This window comes from Dictyostelium purpureum, assembly GCF_000190715.1.
Source record: "Dictyostelium purpureum unplaced genomic scaffold DICPUscaffold_144, whole genome shotgun sequence".
Lineage (NCBI taxonomy): Eukaryota > Evosea > Eumycetozoa > Dictyosteliales > Dictyosteliaceae > Dictyostelium > Dictyostelium purpureum.
This window is the reverse complement of record NW_003519481.1, coordinates 54,892-70,569: the sequence shown is the minus strand read 5'-3', so window position 1 is coordinate 70,569 and position 15,678 is coordinate 54,892. Positions and strand designations below refer to the sequence as shown.

Genomic DNA, 15,678 nt, shown 5'->3' with positions numbered 1-15,678 from the left:
TGCAATAAGCTAAATAGTAGATTAATAATAATAATATAACATTATATTATAATAATTGTAGTAGTTTTTTAAAAAAAAAAAAAAGAAAAACCATATCATTAAAAATAAAATAGATATAGTTATTTAATATTTATAAAATAGTGTCGCAATGAAAAAAGAATAAAAAAAAAAAAAAAAACAAAATTTTATAGTTATTTATTATATTACTTATTTATTTATTTATTTATTATAAACCCATTATCACTTAATAGCCCACACACAAACACACCTTATATATAAAATAAAAAACTTATCAACAATACATATTCAAAAAACCATATATATATAAATAAATAAAATGAATATATTTTCATCAATTTTAAAACCTAAAAATAAATTTTCAATTGAAAATTTAAGGTATTTGCACAATACCTTAAAGAATAACCAAACTATAAACCAAAAGAATAAAAGCTTAGTAGTAGAGACCCTTAGGCAAATTGCAGAAGTTATGATTTGGGGTGATCAACACGATATTTTATTTTTTGAGTATGTATACATAATAATAATAATAATAGTGGATAATCAATACAAATTCTAATATATTATTATTTTTAATTATTATAGCTTCTTTATTGAAAAGAATATAATGGGATTTTTTTTATCATTTTTAGCACAGAAAACATCTAATGAAGTAACAATTCAATTATTACAAACATTAAGTATTTTAGTAGAAAATTTAAGGAATGATAATTCAATCTGTAAGATATAGATTTAATAGAGGAATACAAACTTTAAAAAATAATATACTAATCTCTTTTTTTTTATTATAGATTTCTTATTATCAAATAATTATATAAATGAAATCATTATTCACAAATTTGATTTTTCAAGTGAGGAGGTTCTAGATTATTATATTTCATTTTTAAAAGCATTATCATTAAAATTAGATAAGAATACGGTTAATTTTTTCTTTAATCATAATGAAAAAGATTTTCCATTATATACCGAGGCTATTAAATTTATTAATAATAAAGAAACTATGATTAGAATTGCAGTTAGAACATTAACATTAAATATATTTAAAGGTAATTATTCAATAGTTATAGTTTTGGTACAGTGGTATTATATATTTGATACTAACTTTTTTATTTATTTATTTTTAAAGTCGAAAACAAAGAAATGAGGGAATACATTATAAATTCAACAGCAGTACCCTATTTTTCAAATATTGTTTGGTTTATTAGAAGACATTGCATAAATTTATCTGGTATTTTAGAGAAATCCAGTCACGATAATATCAATCATTTAAAAAACTATGTTGATGAATTGACCGATCAATTTTATTATTTGCACGATATTTTTAATTTGGGATTTGAATCGATGAACATAGTTTTGGCAGAGCAATTTATTCAATATCTTATATTTCCAGTTTTCATTGGCAGTTTAATTGATCCATCAAAGAACCCAGACTTAGAGGATCGTTTAACTCCAACATTAGCATTGTTTTTATTGGCACAAATATTCCACATTTTTTCGTATAAACCTTTATTAGATACTGTATCGAGTGCATTGCTTACTGCTACACCTGCACAAACTCAATTATTTACAACCCAAACCCGTGCTCCCCCACCATTATCATCGATTGGAACTTCTCGCAGACACTACAGTAGTATTCGTAGATTCTCATCATTTCCAAATTTAGAATCTTTAGAGGCTTTAAAAAATGGACAAAGTATTTCTGATCCAGACTTGGGTGGTATCAATAGCACCGATGACGAGGATATTTCACCACCAAACAGCGGTTTCAGGCCTTCATCTTCAATGATATCATCTGCTTCCTCTTCACCAAACACCCCTAAAAAATATAATATTTCAAGATTATTTGGTACAACTAGAAGACCATTGCAACAATCCACTGGTAATTTAAATAATACACCTGGTACTACACCACCCGTTAATAATAGTAATAACAATACCATTAATGCACATAATAGCAATAGACCACAACAATTGTCAAGTTCTATTGAAAGTAATGTTAATAGTGTTAATAGTTTAGAGGATAACAATAGTAATAGTAATAGCAACAACAATAATAATTTAACACCACAGGGATCACCACCACCAATTGTTGTGTTTGGTGATAATAGTTCAGAAATTTCAACAAATGAAATGGTTAATCAAGATAATAATTCACCAGTTTCAACATCACCAATTAATAATAGTAATAATAATAATAGTAGCAACAATAATAATACATCAAATACAAATACAACATCAAATGAAATTGTTTCCAATTTAACAAAAAGAAGATTTAAATTTAATAGAAATGAATTTAAAGAGTCATTATTAAAATTTATTAATAACGACAGGGAAACATTTGGTGTAGTTATAATGATGTATTCATTTCTAAAGAATCAAAATATTGACCCAAAAATTTTAGAAAGAGGTGGTATTTTACCATATCGTTTAGCAAAAGCAAAAAAACTATTAGATAGTTTATTATCACCAGAACAAACCAATATATCTGTCAACAACAACAACAACAACAACAATAATAATAATAATATTAATAATAATAATCAAGATTTAATAATTTCAACAACATCACCAACAAAGAATAATCAATTGTTATTTAAAAATAAACAAAAGCAAATAAATAGTAATAAGATGTCAGCATCATTACCAATTAATATTGGCCATAATAGATCAAGATCAGAATCATATACAAAATCTTTATTATACAATCCAAATATTTACGAATCAGTCAAAGAAGAAAAGAATATATTTAAACAACAATCACCAACATCATCATCATTGTTTGGAGAGTTAGAAATTGAAACTACAAAAACTGATGAAGGTAATGACGAATGTGATGAAAAAGAAAAAGAAATTTTAAATTTAAAAAATAAAATAAATTTAAGTAATAGTATAAATAGTAATAATATTAATAATAATAACAATAACAATAATAATAGTGGCAATAATAATGAAGAGTCAGATGAGGAAGAGGCATTTATACCAGTACCAGAATCAAGCCAAAAAGATTTCACTAGAAAACTAATCAATTCATTATTTATGGTATTGGTTAAAAGTAATCAATTTAGGTTAATAACTTTACAAATGACCTTATTAATTTTAAAAGAGTTGGTCTATTCATCAGATTCATCATCCAAGCTTACAGAGACTCAAGCATTGCTTTTGGAACAGGCTTATATTACAGTTACCGATAATTTAAGGGACTTTTTAAGAGGGCCATTATCAGATGTATTTTTGGAAATTTTTGAGGAAGAGATCAAAACCTATAAGCAAATTATATTTGAACAATTAATAAATGATGTTGCACTCATTCTTCCAATCCCAGAGAAATTAGTAACCCGTTTATCTTTACCACATCGTTTGCCATCTGGCGAATTAGAAAGAACCCAAAAGGCTATTCAACAATTTTTAGTACTTAGGGAATTGAAATTCACATTGCTTCGTAAAAAGGATAACCTTTTACCACTTAAACAACCACCAACTCCAATGGTAAGAGAAAAGTTTTGGTTCAATTTAGATATTGGTGGCGAAGAAAGCTTTTATGATATCATCGAATACTATCATTACGAAAAACCAACTCCATCCATCACACCACCATCATTGGGTACTGCAACCCCAAGAAAGAAGAATAAACAATTTGGTGTTCTATTCCACAATTTACTTTTAGCGGTTGATCCAGTCTCCACACCTTTGGGAGGTAGCAATGGTATTAATCCACCTCAAAACATTACAGTTATTGGTGGCCATAACAACAAAGGTTTATATGGTATCATTGTTCATATTGCACCATTACAAAGATTAGAGATTGAAATTTCGCACAGAGATCCATCCATTCTAAAGGTAACATCACATCCAACTACTTGGAATGTCGAAATGGTGTTCGAGGAGACTAGTCAATGTAACAAAGCAAAACAATTTTTAGAAAGAGCTCGTGACGATGTTAGAGCAAGTAAAATGCGTCAAATTTATGCTTTATTGGGCGAAAAAGATCCAGATGACGATTCAATTCAACTATCAAGTGATAAATCATTTAAAATAGCAGATGAAAATAAACTGGACAGCGAAATCGAATTTGGAGATAACGAATATGAAAATAAAATTAGCAGCAATTATAATGGCGAATTTCAAGCTACCTCCTCGACCTATTCAATTCCAAATACTCCACCAGCACGTACAATTACTCCAGTTGATGTTTCATCACACTCACATCCTTTGGCAATGGTAATTGATGAAGAGAATAATAGAAACAAATCATCAAAACAAAATAATAATTTAGCAAAACCAAAAAGTAGACTCTCTTCACCACTACGTGATATTTTAGAATATAGAATCGATGATAATAATAGCAATGGCAGTAAAAAACTCGATTTATTTAGTTCAGTTTTTGATGGAAAATTAGATTTAAAATTGGACAATACTGAAAGTGGTAATAATGATAACAACAATGTTTTTGATGAAAACCCATTTTCAGATTTAAAAAAGCCTCTTAATAAAAAAGAACAAAAAGAATTAAAAGAAGAGCAAAAGGCTAAAGAAAAACCAAAAGAAGAGATTGTAGAAATTAAACAAGATGAGAATATTCAATTTAAAGAAGAAAAAAATAATGAAATTAGACAAGATATTATCAGTGATCTAAAAGAAGTGGACGAAATTAAACAAGATAAAATTGAGCAATATGAAGGTGAAACCAAGCAAGATGAAATCAAACAGGATGAAATCATGCAAGGAGAAATCAAACAAAATGAAACCAAGCAAGATGAAATCAAGCAAGATGAAACTGATCAGGGTGAAGCCAACCAAGGTGAGATTAAACAGGATGAATCTAAACAAGATGAACCTAAACAAGATGAAATCAAGCAAGATGAAATCAAACAAGACGAAAACAAGCAAGATGAAATCAAGCAAGATGAAGCTGATCATGGTGAAGCCAATCAAGGTGAAATTAAACAGGATGAATTTAAACAAGATAAAGAGGTTAGTCAAAAAGATAATGAACAACATGAAGAAACTAACGAAATAATTAATGTCCAAGAGGAGAAAAAGGAAACCAATTTAGAAAATGGAGTTAAACCAGATGACATAAATAAAGAAACTACACAGGTTAATGAAGAACCCAAAGACGATGTTAAAGAAGAAGAGAATAACCAAGATATTAAAGAAGAAAATTGTAATGAAACTATTTCCGATAATAACGATGAGAGTAACTCGACAGAGTCTAACCAACCATCAAATATTAATAATAACAATAATAGTAATAATAACAAAAACCATAATAATAATAATAAAAAAAAGAAAAAAAAGAGACATTAAATTAAAATAAGTTTAATAGATCCTTTTTTTATTTATTTATTTAAAAATACTATAAAATATTTTTTTTTTATTATTTATAAACATATATACATTTAATTTAAAAATATAAATACAAAACTATTTAATAAATATTTATTTAGCCATTGGTATATTTTTTTTTTTTTATTTTAAAATTATATTTTTTATTTTTATTTTTATACTGTTTTATTTTGTTTTTTCGACTCTTTTTGATGGAATTCTCTTTTCTAATTTCTTTTTTTCTTTAATGGTTTTACCTTTTTTAGGATTTTGTTTAGTTGGGAAAATTCTAATTTCTCTGTTACCTAATTTCAAAGTTTTTGCATCAATAGCGGTGGTAGCAGCTTTTTCTGTGTTGAAATTGACATAACCAAAACCTTTACCAATATTAGAGTGTTGATCACGAACGATACGTACACTTAAAACTTCGCCAAAAGTAGTATTGAATAATAAAAACAATTCTTCTTCTTCGATTTCATATGGAACATTACCAACGAAAACACACTTGGCATCGGAATCTTTTGATGGTTTGTGGGATGCTAAATCTACACGAATATGCTTGCCGAAAAGCTCTTTACCATTCATTGAATCAACTGCTTTCTTGGCGCTGGCTTCAGTGTCGAATACGATATATGCATTACATGTGTCACGTTTCTCGTGGAATTGTTTTTTAATAAAGGTTTCTTTACGATTGGCATCTATACTTGAAATTGGAATTGAACGGAAACGAACTGATTCGATTTTACCAAACTCTATAAATTTACTTTTAATATCTTTTTCATTGGCATTCTCCAATTTAATATTTGAAACAAATACTGTACGTGGGTTTTGCTTTTCACGTAGTTTTTCTGATTCTTTTAATTTTTTGGTTTTTTCTTTTTGTTCTTTTCTTTCTTTTTCTTTTGGTGAATTATCTTTAATTTCTTTTAAAACTGTATCGACTTTTTCTTTCATCTCTTTAATATTTGGTTCTGAATATTCATTGCTAGTTGAAAATGCTTTATTTAATAATTCATTTTTTGGTTCAGTGTTTGATTTTTTATTTTTATTTGGAGTTGCAGTGGTTGAGGTAGCAGTGGTTGAGGTAACATTGGTTGAAACTGTTTCGGTATCTAATTTTTTTAAAGAATCAAAAATGGAGAATGTTGGTTGCTCTGTTTTTGGTTTCTCTGTAATGGTGGTGGTGGTGGTGACTGTATTTTCTTTCTTTGGTTCTTCAACTGGTTTTGGTGTTTCTGTTTTTTGCTTTTTTTGTGGTTGTTGTTTTTTATTATCTTTATTTACATTGATTTTCTCTGTAACATTTTTGGCTTTAGTCTCTTTGACTTCTTTAGTTTCTTTGACTTCTTTAGTTTCTTTGATTTCTTTGGTTTGTTCTTTAACTTCAGGTTCTTTTCTTTTATTTATTTTTTTAGCTATAGTGTTGGTTGCAACAACTTCTTTTTTATTTTCTTTAGTTGGGGCAGTTTCTACTTTTTTAATATCTTTAGTTGGAGCTGTATCTACTTTTTTATCATCTTTTTTATTATTATTTTTATTTTTATTTGGAATGGTAGTAGCAACAACTTCTTTTTTATTATTTTTATTTGGGGTGGATTTGGTTACGGAAACCATTTCTTTTTTTTCACTAGTTTGATTTGGTTTTGCCATTATTTCTATAAACAAATCTTTCGTTTTATGTTATTTAAAATAAAAAAAAAAAAAAAATTAAAATTTCGTTTTTTTTTTAATTTTTTTTTTTTTTAATTTTTTTTTATTTTATTTTTTTAATTATTTTTAAATAAAGACACCATTAGACTCAAAATCATATAAATAATCACTTATGTTACCCCCTCCCCCCAAAATTATATCTTTTTATTTGAAGTATAGATGATTATTATTTTTATGATCTTAATATAATAATACGATCACTTTTTATTTTGGAAATGAAACAGTTCTTTTTTTTTAAAAAAAAATCTATATTAAGATTACATTTGAGTTTATTTTTAAAATAATATAAATTTAATTTTAAATAATAAAATTAATCTTTATTTTTTAAAAATTAAATAAAATTTAAATAAATATTTATAAAAAAATAATTTTTATTTTTTTTTTTTTTTTCGTTTTTTTTTTGAATATTTTTTTATATTTATTTATAAATTTTAAAATTTTTTTTTTTTCATAAGATATTTTTTAGCTTTTAAATACAAATAAATATTATTTTTTTTTTTCAAAAAAAATATTAAAATATTATTTATATAAAATTAAATGATATAACATATCAGAGAATAAAAATAAATTATAAAATGGGTGATAGTAACACTCCATTTAATAATAATATTAATAATAATTTAGAAAACAATAATAATAATAACAATAACAATAACAACAATAATAATAACAGCAATAATATCGGAAACAACAATAATAGTAATAATAATAATAATAATAATAATAATGGTGCAAATATTGAAGAGAAAGGAAATAGACAACAGGAGGTTAGCACACCAACTATAGTTTATAATCTTAGTAATAATAATTTAAATTCAAATAGTATAGGATATAATTATAGCTATGGTAGTTTAATTGATGCAGGAGGCCATGATAATATTATTTATATTGATAAAAGTAGACAAAGCGGTAATCATGGTGGATCAGGTTTAAGTCATGCTAGAAGTTATAGCCAAGGAAATAATCAACAGCAACAACAGCAACAAAATAATTCAAAAGGTGCAACTGCAAGAAATAGTTGTGATTTATCAAAAAATAAAGATGATGAAATTAGTGTATCATTTCACGATACTTACAGCGATAATCAAAGAATTCATCAACATTCAGAAAAAGGTTTAACTTCACTTCAAGCTAAAGAGTAGGTTATTTTCATAATCATAATCATAATCATAATCATAATCATAATCATAATCATAATCATAATCATAATCATAATCATAATCATAATCATAATCATAGGTATTATATCAAACAAATGTTAATAATAATTTTTTTCACATTTAGAACATTAAAAAATTTAGTTGAAAATTTATTAAATGAAAAAGAATTATTTAATCCATTCGAAACAAAGAAAATATTTAAAAAGGAATTATTTAGGGTTACACCAATATTATATTTATTGGGTGTTATTTTATTAGTTGTAGCTTATGGTTTGAGACACGAAAAAGGGTTTCAAGCAGTTTATATTATATTGTCCGCAGGGTTATTGTTAATTTTCATAATATTCCACTTCTATATGGTAATTAGAGAACAAAAACTAGAGCACAATGAAACAATTTCAAAGGCAAGGGGTCATTTAAAGAGATATGAGAAATTTGGTGATACTTTAGAGAATGGTGTTACAACTGTATCAGATTCAATTTCCTTAATGTCAGTATGCAGAGATGAGGTATGGAAGAAAATACCATTATCGATTTTGGTAGAGGGTGATTTGGCATCATTGAGAGAAGGAGAAAAAGTGCAAGTTCCATTAAAATGCATTGAAACCGACTTCAAAGAGATCCATTTAGCTAAAGGGGAAATTTATTCATCAGATCTATTACAGCAAAAACTTTTACAAGTCTCACCAGATAAGGATAAAGATGAAGTAGCTCAAATTGCTCAAAAGCTCTATAACTCTGGACGTTCTTGTTTCCTTTTAACAGAAACCCCATGTTTTGACCAAATTTCAATGTCAATCGATGAACCAAGTAAAGCAAGACCATCCAACCCTGTGGTCAATGCTATTAACTACATCTATGTTGTAATCGAGAGATTTTTATGGGCCTCAGTATGTGTTTCAATGCTTGCAAATATATTTAGATCAATTTTTCAAAATGACCGTGATTTGGTCGACCTTTTAATTATTAGACAAGTCAATTTAATTATAGCATTTTCATTTATAATGTTACCATGTATTCTATTGTTAATCACATATTCAATTGGCCATGCAAAACTTTTAGCTCTCTATGACGTATTACAAGAACGTTCATTAAAGGGTGAAATCAGTGACGATCATCCAGCTTTAAATTTCGATACTGAGTATAACGATGATAAAATTCCAGATATACCATTCAAATTAATGAAGACTTATTGGGGTGCCATAGTTAGCACTAAACATGTAGCTTTCTCTCACTCATCAAAATTATTGCATAGTATTGCAAGCACTACCGTAATTTGCTGTATCGATAAGGAGGGTGTAGTATCAGAACCAGTTAATACCGTTGGAGAAGTCTGTTTCCTAAAAGATGAACCTGTTAGATTAGAGTTATCATCTGAATACTCTCATACTCAATATAGTATCAGCTTTAATGATAACGACTGGCGTGAACACATCAGCTCATTAAAGCCATTGGGTTTAGATTGCTTATTAAATCGTACTTGTAGATTATATTCCGAGGTTAAAGTTCCACCAACAAGTGATCAACAACACCAATGTTTACCACACAGTAGTAGTCAAATTTTTTCACAAGACCAAGCATCCAAATTACAATTAATTCGTGACCGTGAGTCAAGTTCAGATTCAAACTCACAGTGCCTTTGTTTATTGGCAAAAGAAATTGGTTTCTCTGAGGAAGCTTTAAATCAATATAGTAGATTAAAAGAAATACACACTCTTACCCAATCACATAAAAAAACACCAGCTACTTTACCATCATCATCTCAACATGAAGATTCTTCACCATTTATGATATCGTTGGTTAGCAAAGAAAGAAATTCAGATACTTTACAATTATTAACTAAAGGTAGTACAGATTTGGTTCTTGAACATTGTCAATTATATTATGATGGAGAATCAATTAAAAGCTTTACCGATACAGAAAAGGAAAAAATCAAACAAATTTTTAATAAGTGGGGTTCAAATGAAAGTTTAAATACAATTTGTTTTGCATATAAACCTATTGAGTCTTATTTCAAAAAATTATTTATTTCTGGTAATGTTAATAGTCCATTAGTTGATGTTAGATTTGATAATAATGGTACTGAAGATGAAAATGGTGATAATAATAATAATAGTAATGGTAATAGTAATAATAATAATAGTAATAACCTAAATAGTAATAATAATAATAACAATTTAAGTGTTGTCTCAAATGTCAATCATAGAAAGAACAGTAAATCAGTTGGCGATAATAGTTTAAGAGTTTTATTAACTTCAAAGAATATTGATCAATCAAAATTAAATGTTTCAGAAGGTATTCCAACAATTTTTGTTGCCTCACCATTACCAGGTTCAAGCGGTCCAACACCAATCCAAACACCAAAACCAAAGAAAAAGAAAAGACTACCAAAATTCTCTTCATCATTTTTATCATCAAGTAATAAATTTTTAAAGCCAAAAGATAAAAACAATAATAAAAACAATATAGAAAATGAACTCTTAACACCACCATTATCACCAATTACTGGTAATGATCAAGAGCAAGAGCAAGAACAAGAAAATGAAAATCAAGAAGTATCTGATGAAAAACAAAATGAACCAATTAAAAGAGTTACTATTATAGATTCAGAGGGTGAAAGTGATGAAAATTCAGAAAATGACATATCAGATTCATCATCAAATGTTATTATCAAGAAAATTGAAAACAACAGAACAAATGATTATGATGAACTAGCAAGTGATAGATCGGTAGATATCGAAGAGTACGAAAATGAAAATGACGAGTCAGATTATACCAGTAACAGCGAAACTGAAGATAATGTTAAGGATGAAGTTGTTGAAAATAATAAATCAAAATCAACAAATAAAAAATCAAAATCTCCATTTAGTCCAAAAATTAAATTTAGAAAACAAAGCAAAAAAGATAAAAAAGAAAAAGAAAAAGAAAAAGAAAATGAAAAAGTTAAAGATAGAGAAAAGAAAAAAGATAAAAAATCAAAAGATATAAACAATAGTAATAATAAAAACAACAAAAACAATAATAATAATATTAATAATATTAATAATATTAATAATATTAATAACAATAATAATAGTGATAATGATAATAATGATGTTAATATTAATGTATTATCAAAATCATTAAATAATTTCGAAAATTCAAGAAATAATTCATTTGATACTAGTTTATTGGGACCAATGGAAGAATCATATAGAATAAAAAATAATCATGGAAGCAGTTTAGGTGATTCATTTGCAGGTGATGAACTATGTTATCCAACAAATTTAGAAGATATTGACGTATTGGAAAAGTTACAAATGAACCAAATTTTCATCGGTATGGTTGGTATGAGAGTTTTACCAAAATCTCATGCAAACCACTTTGTTGAAGTGTTACGTGCTGCTGGTATTCGTTTTGTTTATTTCTCAGCTGAAGACCGTAGAACTAGTAATTCATTTGTAAATAGATTGGGTTTAGAAACCGATTGGAACTGTTGTATCTCATTACGCGATCCCGAACCAAACGAAGTTAATAATGCTCCTACCACTGATGGTCCATCTCGTCTCCCAAAGGGTATATCAATGATTAGACAACACTTGGAAGAGGTAGATAATGTTCCGCTATTGGTACCAATGTTCTCAGATTGCACCAAAGATAATACCAAAGAGATGATTCGTATTCTTCAAGAAAATGGCGAAGTAGTATGCTGTGTTGGTTCATCCTTAAACTATGATAATACTTCAATCTTTTGTCAATCTGATTTGGCATTTGGTTTAGAGCCCGCTGTACCACGTTGTTTAAATCAACCATTAAATAAAGGTGATCCATTGCCATTATTGACCTCTAGAAACTTTTTCGAAACTCCAACTGATAATACTCTCAGCGGTACTTCAAAAGATCCATCCCTTCCACTTCATGCTATAGCTGGAACTAAGCGTGTACCTTCCGAATATCCATCAACTCACAGTTTGTGCTGCGATCTTACATCACTTCCATGCTCATTGGTTTTCCATCGTAGAACCGATTTCAATGAAATGCTTAAATTTTTCCACGTCGGAAGACAGTTGCTAACAAATACTAGACAATGTTTATTGTTTATTTTAAGTGCTAGCATGGCATTAGTATTAATGACACTCGTTGGTGGTATTTTGGCTGTAAGCCTTTCACATGATGGCGTTGTAGGTCAAGTCCCATTAACAGGTCTCCAATTAATGTGGTTAGAGTTTATAATAATTCCAATATTAGGCTTTTCATTATTAGCCACACCAGAGGATAAAGATGTAATGACAACCATAAGTCCAAAGAACAACTCTGAATTTAAACATATTCCAACATTTGCTCAATATATTGCAATTAGATTAGTTCCATCCATTTTGTTAACAGCATTCTTTTTCCTTTGGTCTCTTCACTCCCTAACTGGTGCAAGCTGGGCAAATATTTTTGGTGCAGATTTATCAAATTGGAAAACAAATGGTATATCGTACTCATCCGCTTTGTTGGTATCTCAAAACATTATGATGTTTGCTTTTGTATATTATCTCTGTATAACAAGTATTAGCTTTATTCATCACACTCAGAGCATCCTCAAATTTAACCCTCTCAGAAATTATATTTGGATTGCAATGGCCATTCTCTGTATCTCACTTCAAATTGCCTTTTCCTTTATTTCACTTAAAGTTATCGACGGTATTCATTTATTGGGTGAAGTATCTTGGGAATTATATGTTGTATTATTCTGTTGGGCCTTCTTTGTTATAATAATCGACGAATTTGTAAAAAGAAAATATAAAAATTGGTTTGATGACCTTCAACTAGAATCTAGATTAGAATTTGATACTAAGTTGGGTATGCATTCACCAATATAAAAAATAAAACAAATAAAAAGAAAATAAAATAAATAAAAATAAATAGTTTTATTTGTTTTATAAAAAGAAAAATATATAATAAATTTATTATATAAATTATAAATTATATTTTTTAATATTAGATAGATCACAAACTTATTGCATATTAAATTCGTGAAAATGGGTATTTGTAAAGTTATTTGTATTCTATAACATGAGATTTATTTTATTTTCCTATTAAAGAAACAAAAAGATAAATAATTTTTTAAACTTTTTTATTATTTTATTTTATTTTTTTTAGTTAATTTAATGTTATATTCTATTTTTTAATAAATAAAATCTAGCTAAATTACAAGCAAAACCTAAACCAGCCATAACAGTGGAGGTAATAATTAAGTTATAACCAATTGAGCTTTTAGAATAGCTATTGTATGTTAAACCAGTATCACCTATTATTGTTTGATGGTTTGATTTTAATTTAAAGTTTACACATTGACCAATATCTTCACAAATATCTACATTTAAATCTCTGCTTACTGCAGATGCGGCTATTAATAATGCAAATGCACCAAATGGAGGAACCAATGTTACATAATCTATAGTTTCATATTTTTCCCTCATTGGTTTTGTGAAATAATAAAACACTATAGTAATATAAATACATAAAACAATTTCTGAAATAATTGATGTAACATGAATATATACAACTGATTGATCTGAATTAAAATGTTGGAAATAACCACTTGTTGAAACATCATTTGTATAAATAATTGAATCTGAATAAATTACTGGTTTAAAAATAGTTCCATTATAATTTATAGTTTGAAAAGGTTCTGAATAAAAAAATTAGTAAAAAATAAATTAATATATTTTAAATAATAAAAATAAATAAAGATAAATCATACTTCTTAAAGCAGATATTGATAATACTACTGATAAAATTGAAAAAACGGAACAAATTATTGTGAAGATTTGTTTTATATTTAAATTCATTTTTATATATTTATTTTATGTTTAATTGTTCCCTCTCTTTTTTAAATTGTAAAAAAAAAGAAATTGATCACCGAAAATAATAATAGTTTAAATTTCGTGAAATAAGAAAGATAAAAAAAAAAATTTAAAATAAGAAATAAAATTATGTAAAATAAAATAAAATAAAATTAATTATTATATGAAAAAAAAAAAAAAAAAAAAACAAAAAAAAAAAAAATTTCTTTTGACTTTGGAATAAATAAAGCAAAAAAATGATTGTGCACTAGAGTGGCGATATCATTTTTTTAATACAATTTCTTTTTTTTTTTTTTGTTTTTTGGCAAGCGTTATGAAAAAAGTAAAAAACCACGAGAAAATTCGTTTCATCCCAAAAAAATTAAAAAAAAAATAATTTTAACCGAAGATATTTTATAATATTGGGAAAAGCATATAAAAATTATGTTTCTATTAAGATTTTTGTATAAAAAAAAAGATATTTATTTAAATATTATTTATTTTGCTGGTGAAGATTATAATTTTATTTATAATATAACAAAAAAATATAAAAAATATAAAAATAATTAAAATTATATACAAAATCATATAAAAAAATAAGATAAATACTATACAATAAAATTATTTCCAGATTAATAAAAAAGTAATGAAATAAAATGTAATATTATAATAAAATTTTTTTTAGATAATTCGAAAATTTCAAATAATTTTTATTTTTTATTTTTTATTTTTTTATTTTTTTAAAATTATAATTTTCCCTGATTAAATAATAAATTTTTGTTTAATAAATTAAAAAAATTATTTCTATCATTAAATAGGGCTAAATTTAATAAATTATTAATTGTGTAGGTGGAAAGAGTGGGATTTTTTTTTAAATTGTCACTTAAATATAAATGAACGTCAATATTTGAGTAATAGGAGTCCCAGCAATCTTTAATTCTAAATGACGATGGCACAATTTTCTTCAAACCATTTTTTTCAGAAATCGATTTAATTAGTGTTGAATTCACTCTTACAAATTGTGAAATAAAACTAAAGTCATTTTCAATAGCATATTTATAAGCAACTATATAATTTAAAAAACAAAATAGATTTCCGTTTCTATATCTTGGATTTACACAGGAAAAGTTATATAATAATACATTGTAGTTTTCTTTTTCATCATTTGAAATTTTTATACGCGATAGAACATCTTTAAGCAAACAATGGCGGGCATCAATGAGCTGATGGTATGCTACAATCTCATTATCTACTCTTGTTACTATATGCATTTTTTTATTATATATATCTTGAAAACTAATAGACGAGAAATCCATAGTATTATCAGGGTTTACATTTTGGATCATTTGCATCATTTCTTTGGTGAAATATTTCTCGACCTGTATTGTGATTGTAAATTCCCCATGTTTTATTTTATTATTTATATATATTTTATTTGTTTTGTGTATTATTTTTTTCATTTTTTTTTTTCAATATTTAATAGAAATTTTTTTTTTAAATTTTAATAAAAAATATTATCATAATTTTAATTTAATAAAACAAAAAAAACAAAATTACAATTAACTTTATAGAGCGTTTAAAATTAACACATAAAAAAAAAATTGTGTGTTTTACTGGTTATTGTAGTTTGATAAAAACAATTTTTTAATAAC

General features: G+C 26.2%; 5 protein-coding genes across 5 annotated transcripts; 2 read left to right on the top strand and 3 right to left on the bottom strand.

Annotated features, from left to right (window-relative positions):
- Positions 1 to 337: 337 nt before the first annotated feature.
- DICPUDRAFT_15039 (uncharacterized protein) lies at positions 338 to 4,884 on the top strand (the record flags this gene model as incomplete). Its single annotated transcript, XM_003288678.1, has 4 exons — positions 338 to 525; positions 604 to 737; positions 810 to 1,064; positions 1,145 to 4,884. Coding segments are annotated over 4 exons (4,317 nt in total), but the record flags the coding sequence as incomplete, so codon positions are not given.
- Positions 4,885 to 5,529: 645 nt separating this feature from the next.
- Positions 5,530 to 6,957, bottom strand: DICPUDRAFT_79507 (uncharacterized protein; the record flags this gene model as incomplete). Its single annotated transcript, XM_003288671.1, has 1 exon — positions 5,530 to 6,957. One exon carries the CDS (start codon positions 6,955 to 6,957, stop codon positions 5,530 to 5,532), a length of 1,428 nt encoding a protein of 475 aa, XP_003288719.1.
- Positions 6,958 to 7,628: 671 nt separating this feature from the next.
- On the top strand, positions 7,629 to 13,060 carry DICPUDRAFT_152991 (uncharacterized protein; the record flags this gene model as incomplete). Its single annotated transcript, XM_003288677.1, has 2 exons — positions 7,629 to 8,191; positions 8,338 to 13,060. The coding sequence occupies 2 exons, from the start codon at positions 7,629 to 7,631 to the stop codon at positions 13,058 to 13,060; spliced, it is 5,286 nt and encodes a 1,761-aa protein (XP_003288725.1).
- A 291-nt stretch (positions 13,061 to 13,351) lies between these two features.
- Positions 13,352 to 14,032, bottom strand: DICPUDRAFT_79505 (uncharacterized protein; the record flags this gene model as incomplete). Its single annotated transcript, XM_003288670.1, has 2 exons — positions 13,352 to 13,872; positions 13,945 to 14,032. The coding sequence occupies 2 exons, from the start codon at positions 14,030 to 14,032 to the stop codon at positions 13,352 to 13,354; spliced, it is 609 nt and encodes a 202-aa protein (XP_003288718.1).
- A 677-nt stretch (positions 14,033 to 14,709) lies between these two features.
- DICPUDRAFT_92149 (uncharacterized protein) lies at positions 14,710 to 15,536 on the bottom strand. Its single transcript, XM_003288669.1, has one exon. The coding sequence runs from the start codon at positions 15,484 to 15,486 to the stop codon at positions 14,773 to 14,775; it is 714 nt and encodes a 237-aa protein (XP_003288717.1). The 5' UTR covers positions 15,487 to 15,536; the 3' UTR covers positions 14,710 to 14,772.
- Between the last annotated feature and the right edge of the window lie 142 nt (positions 15,537 to 15,678).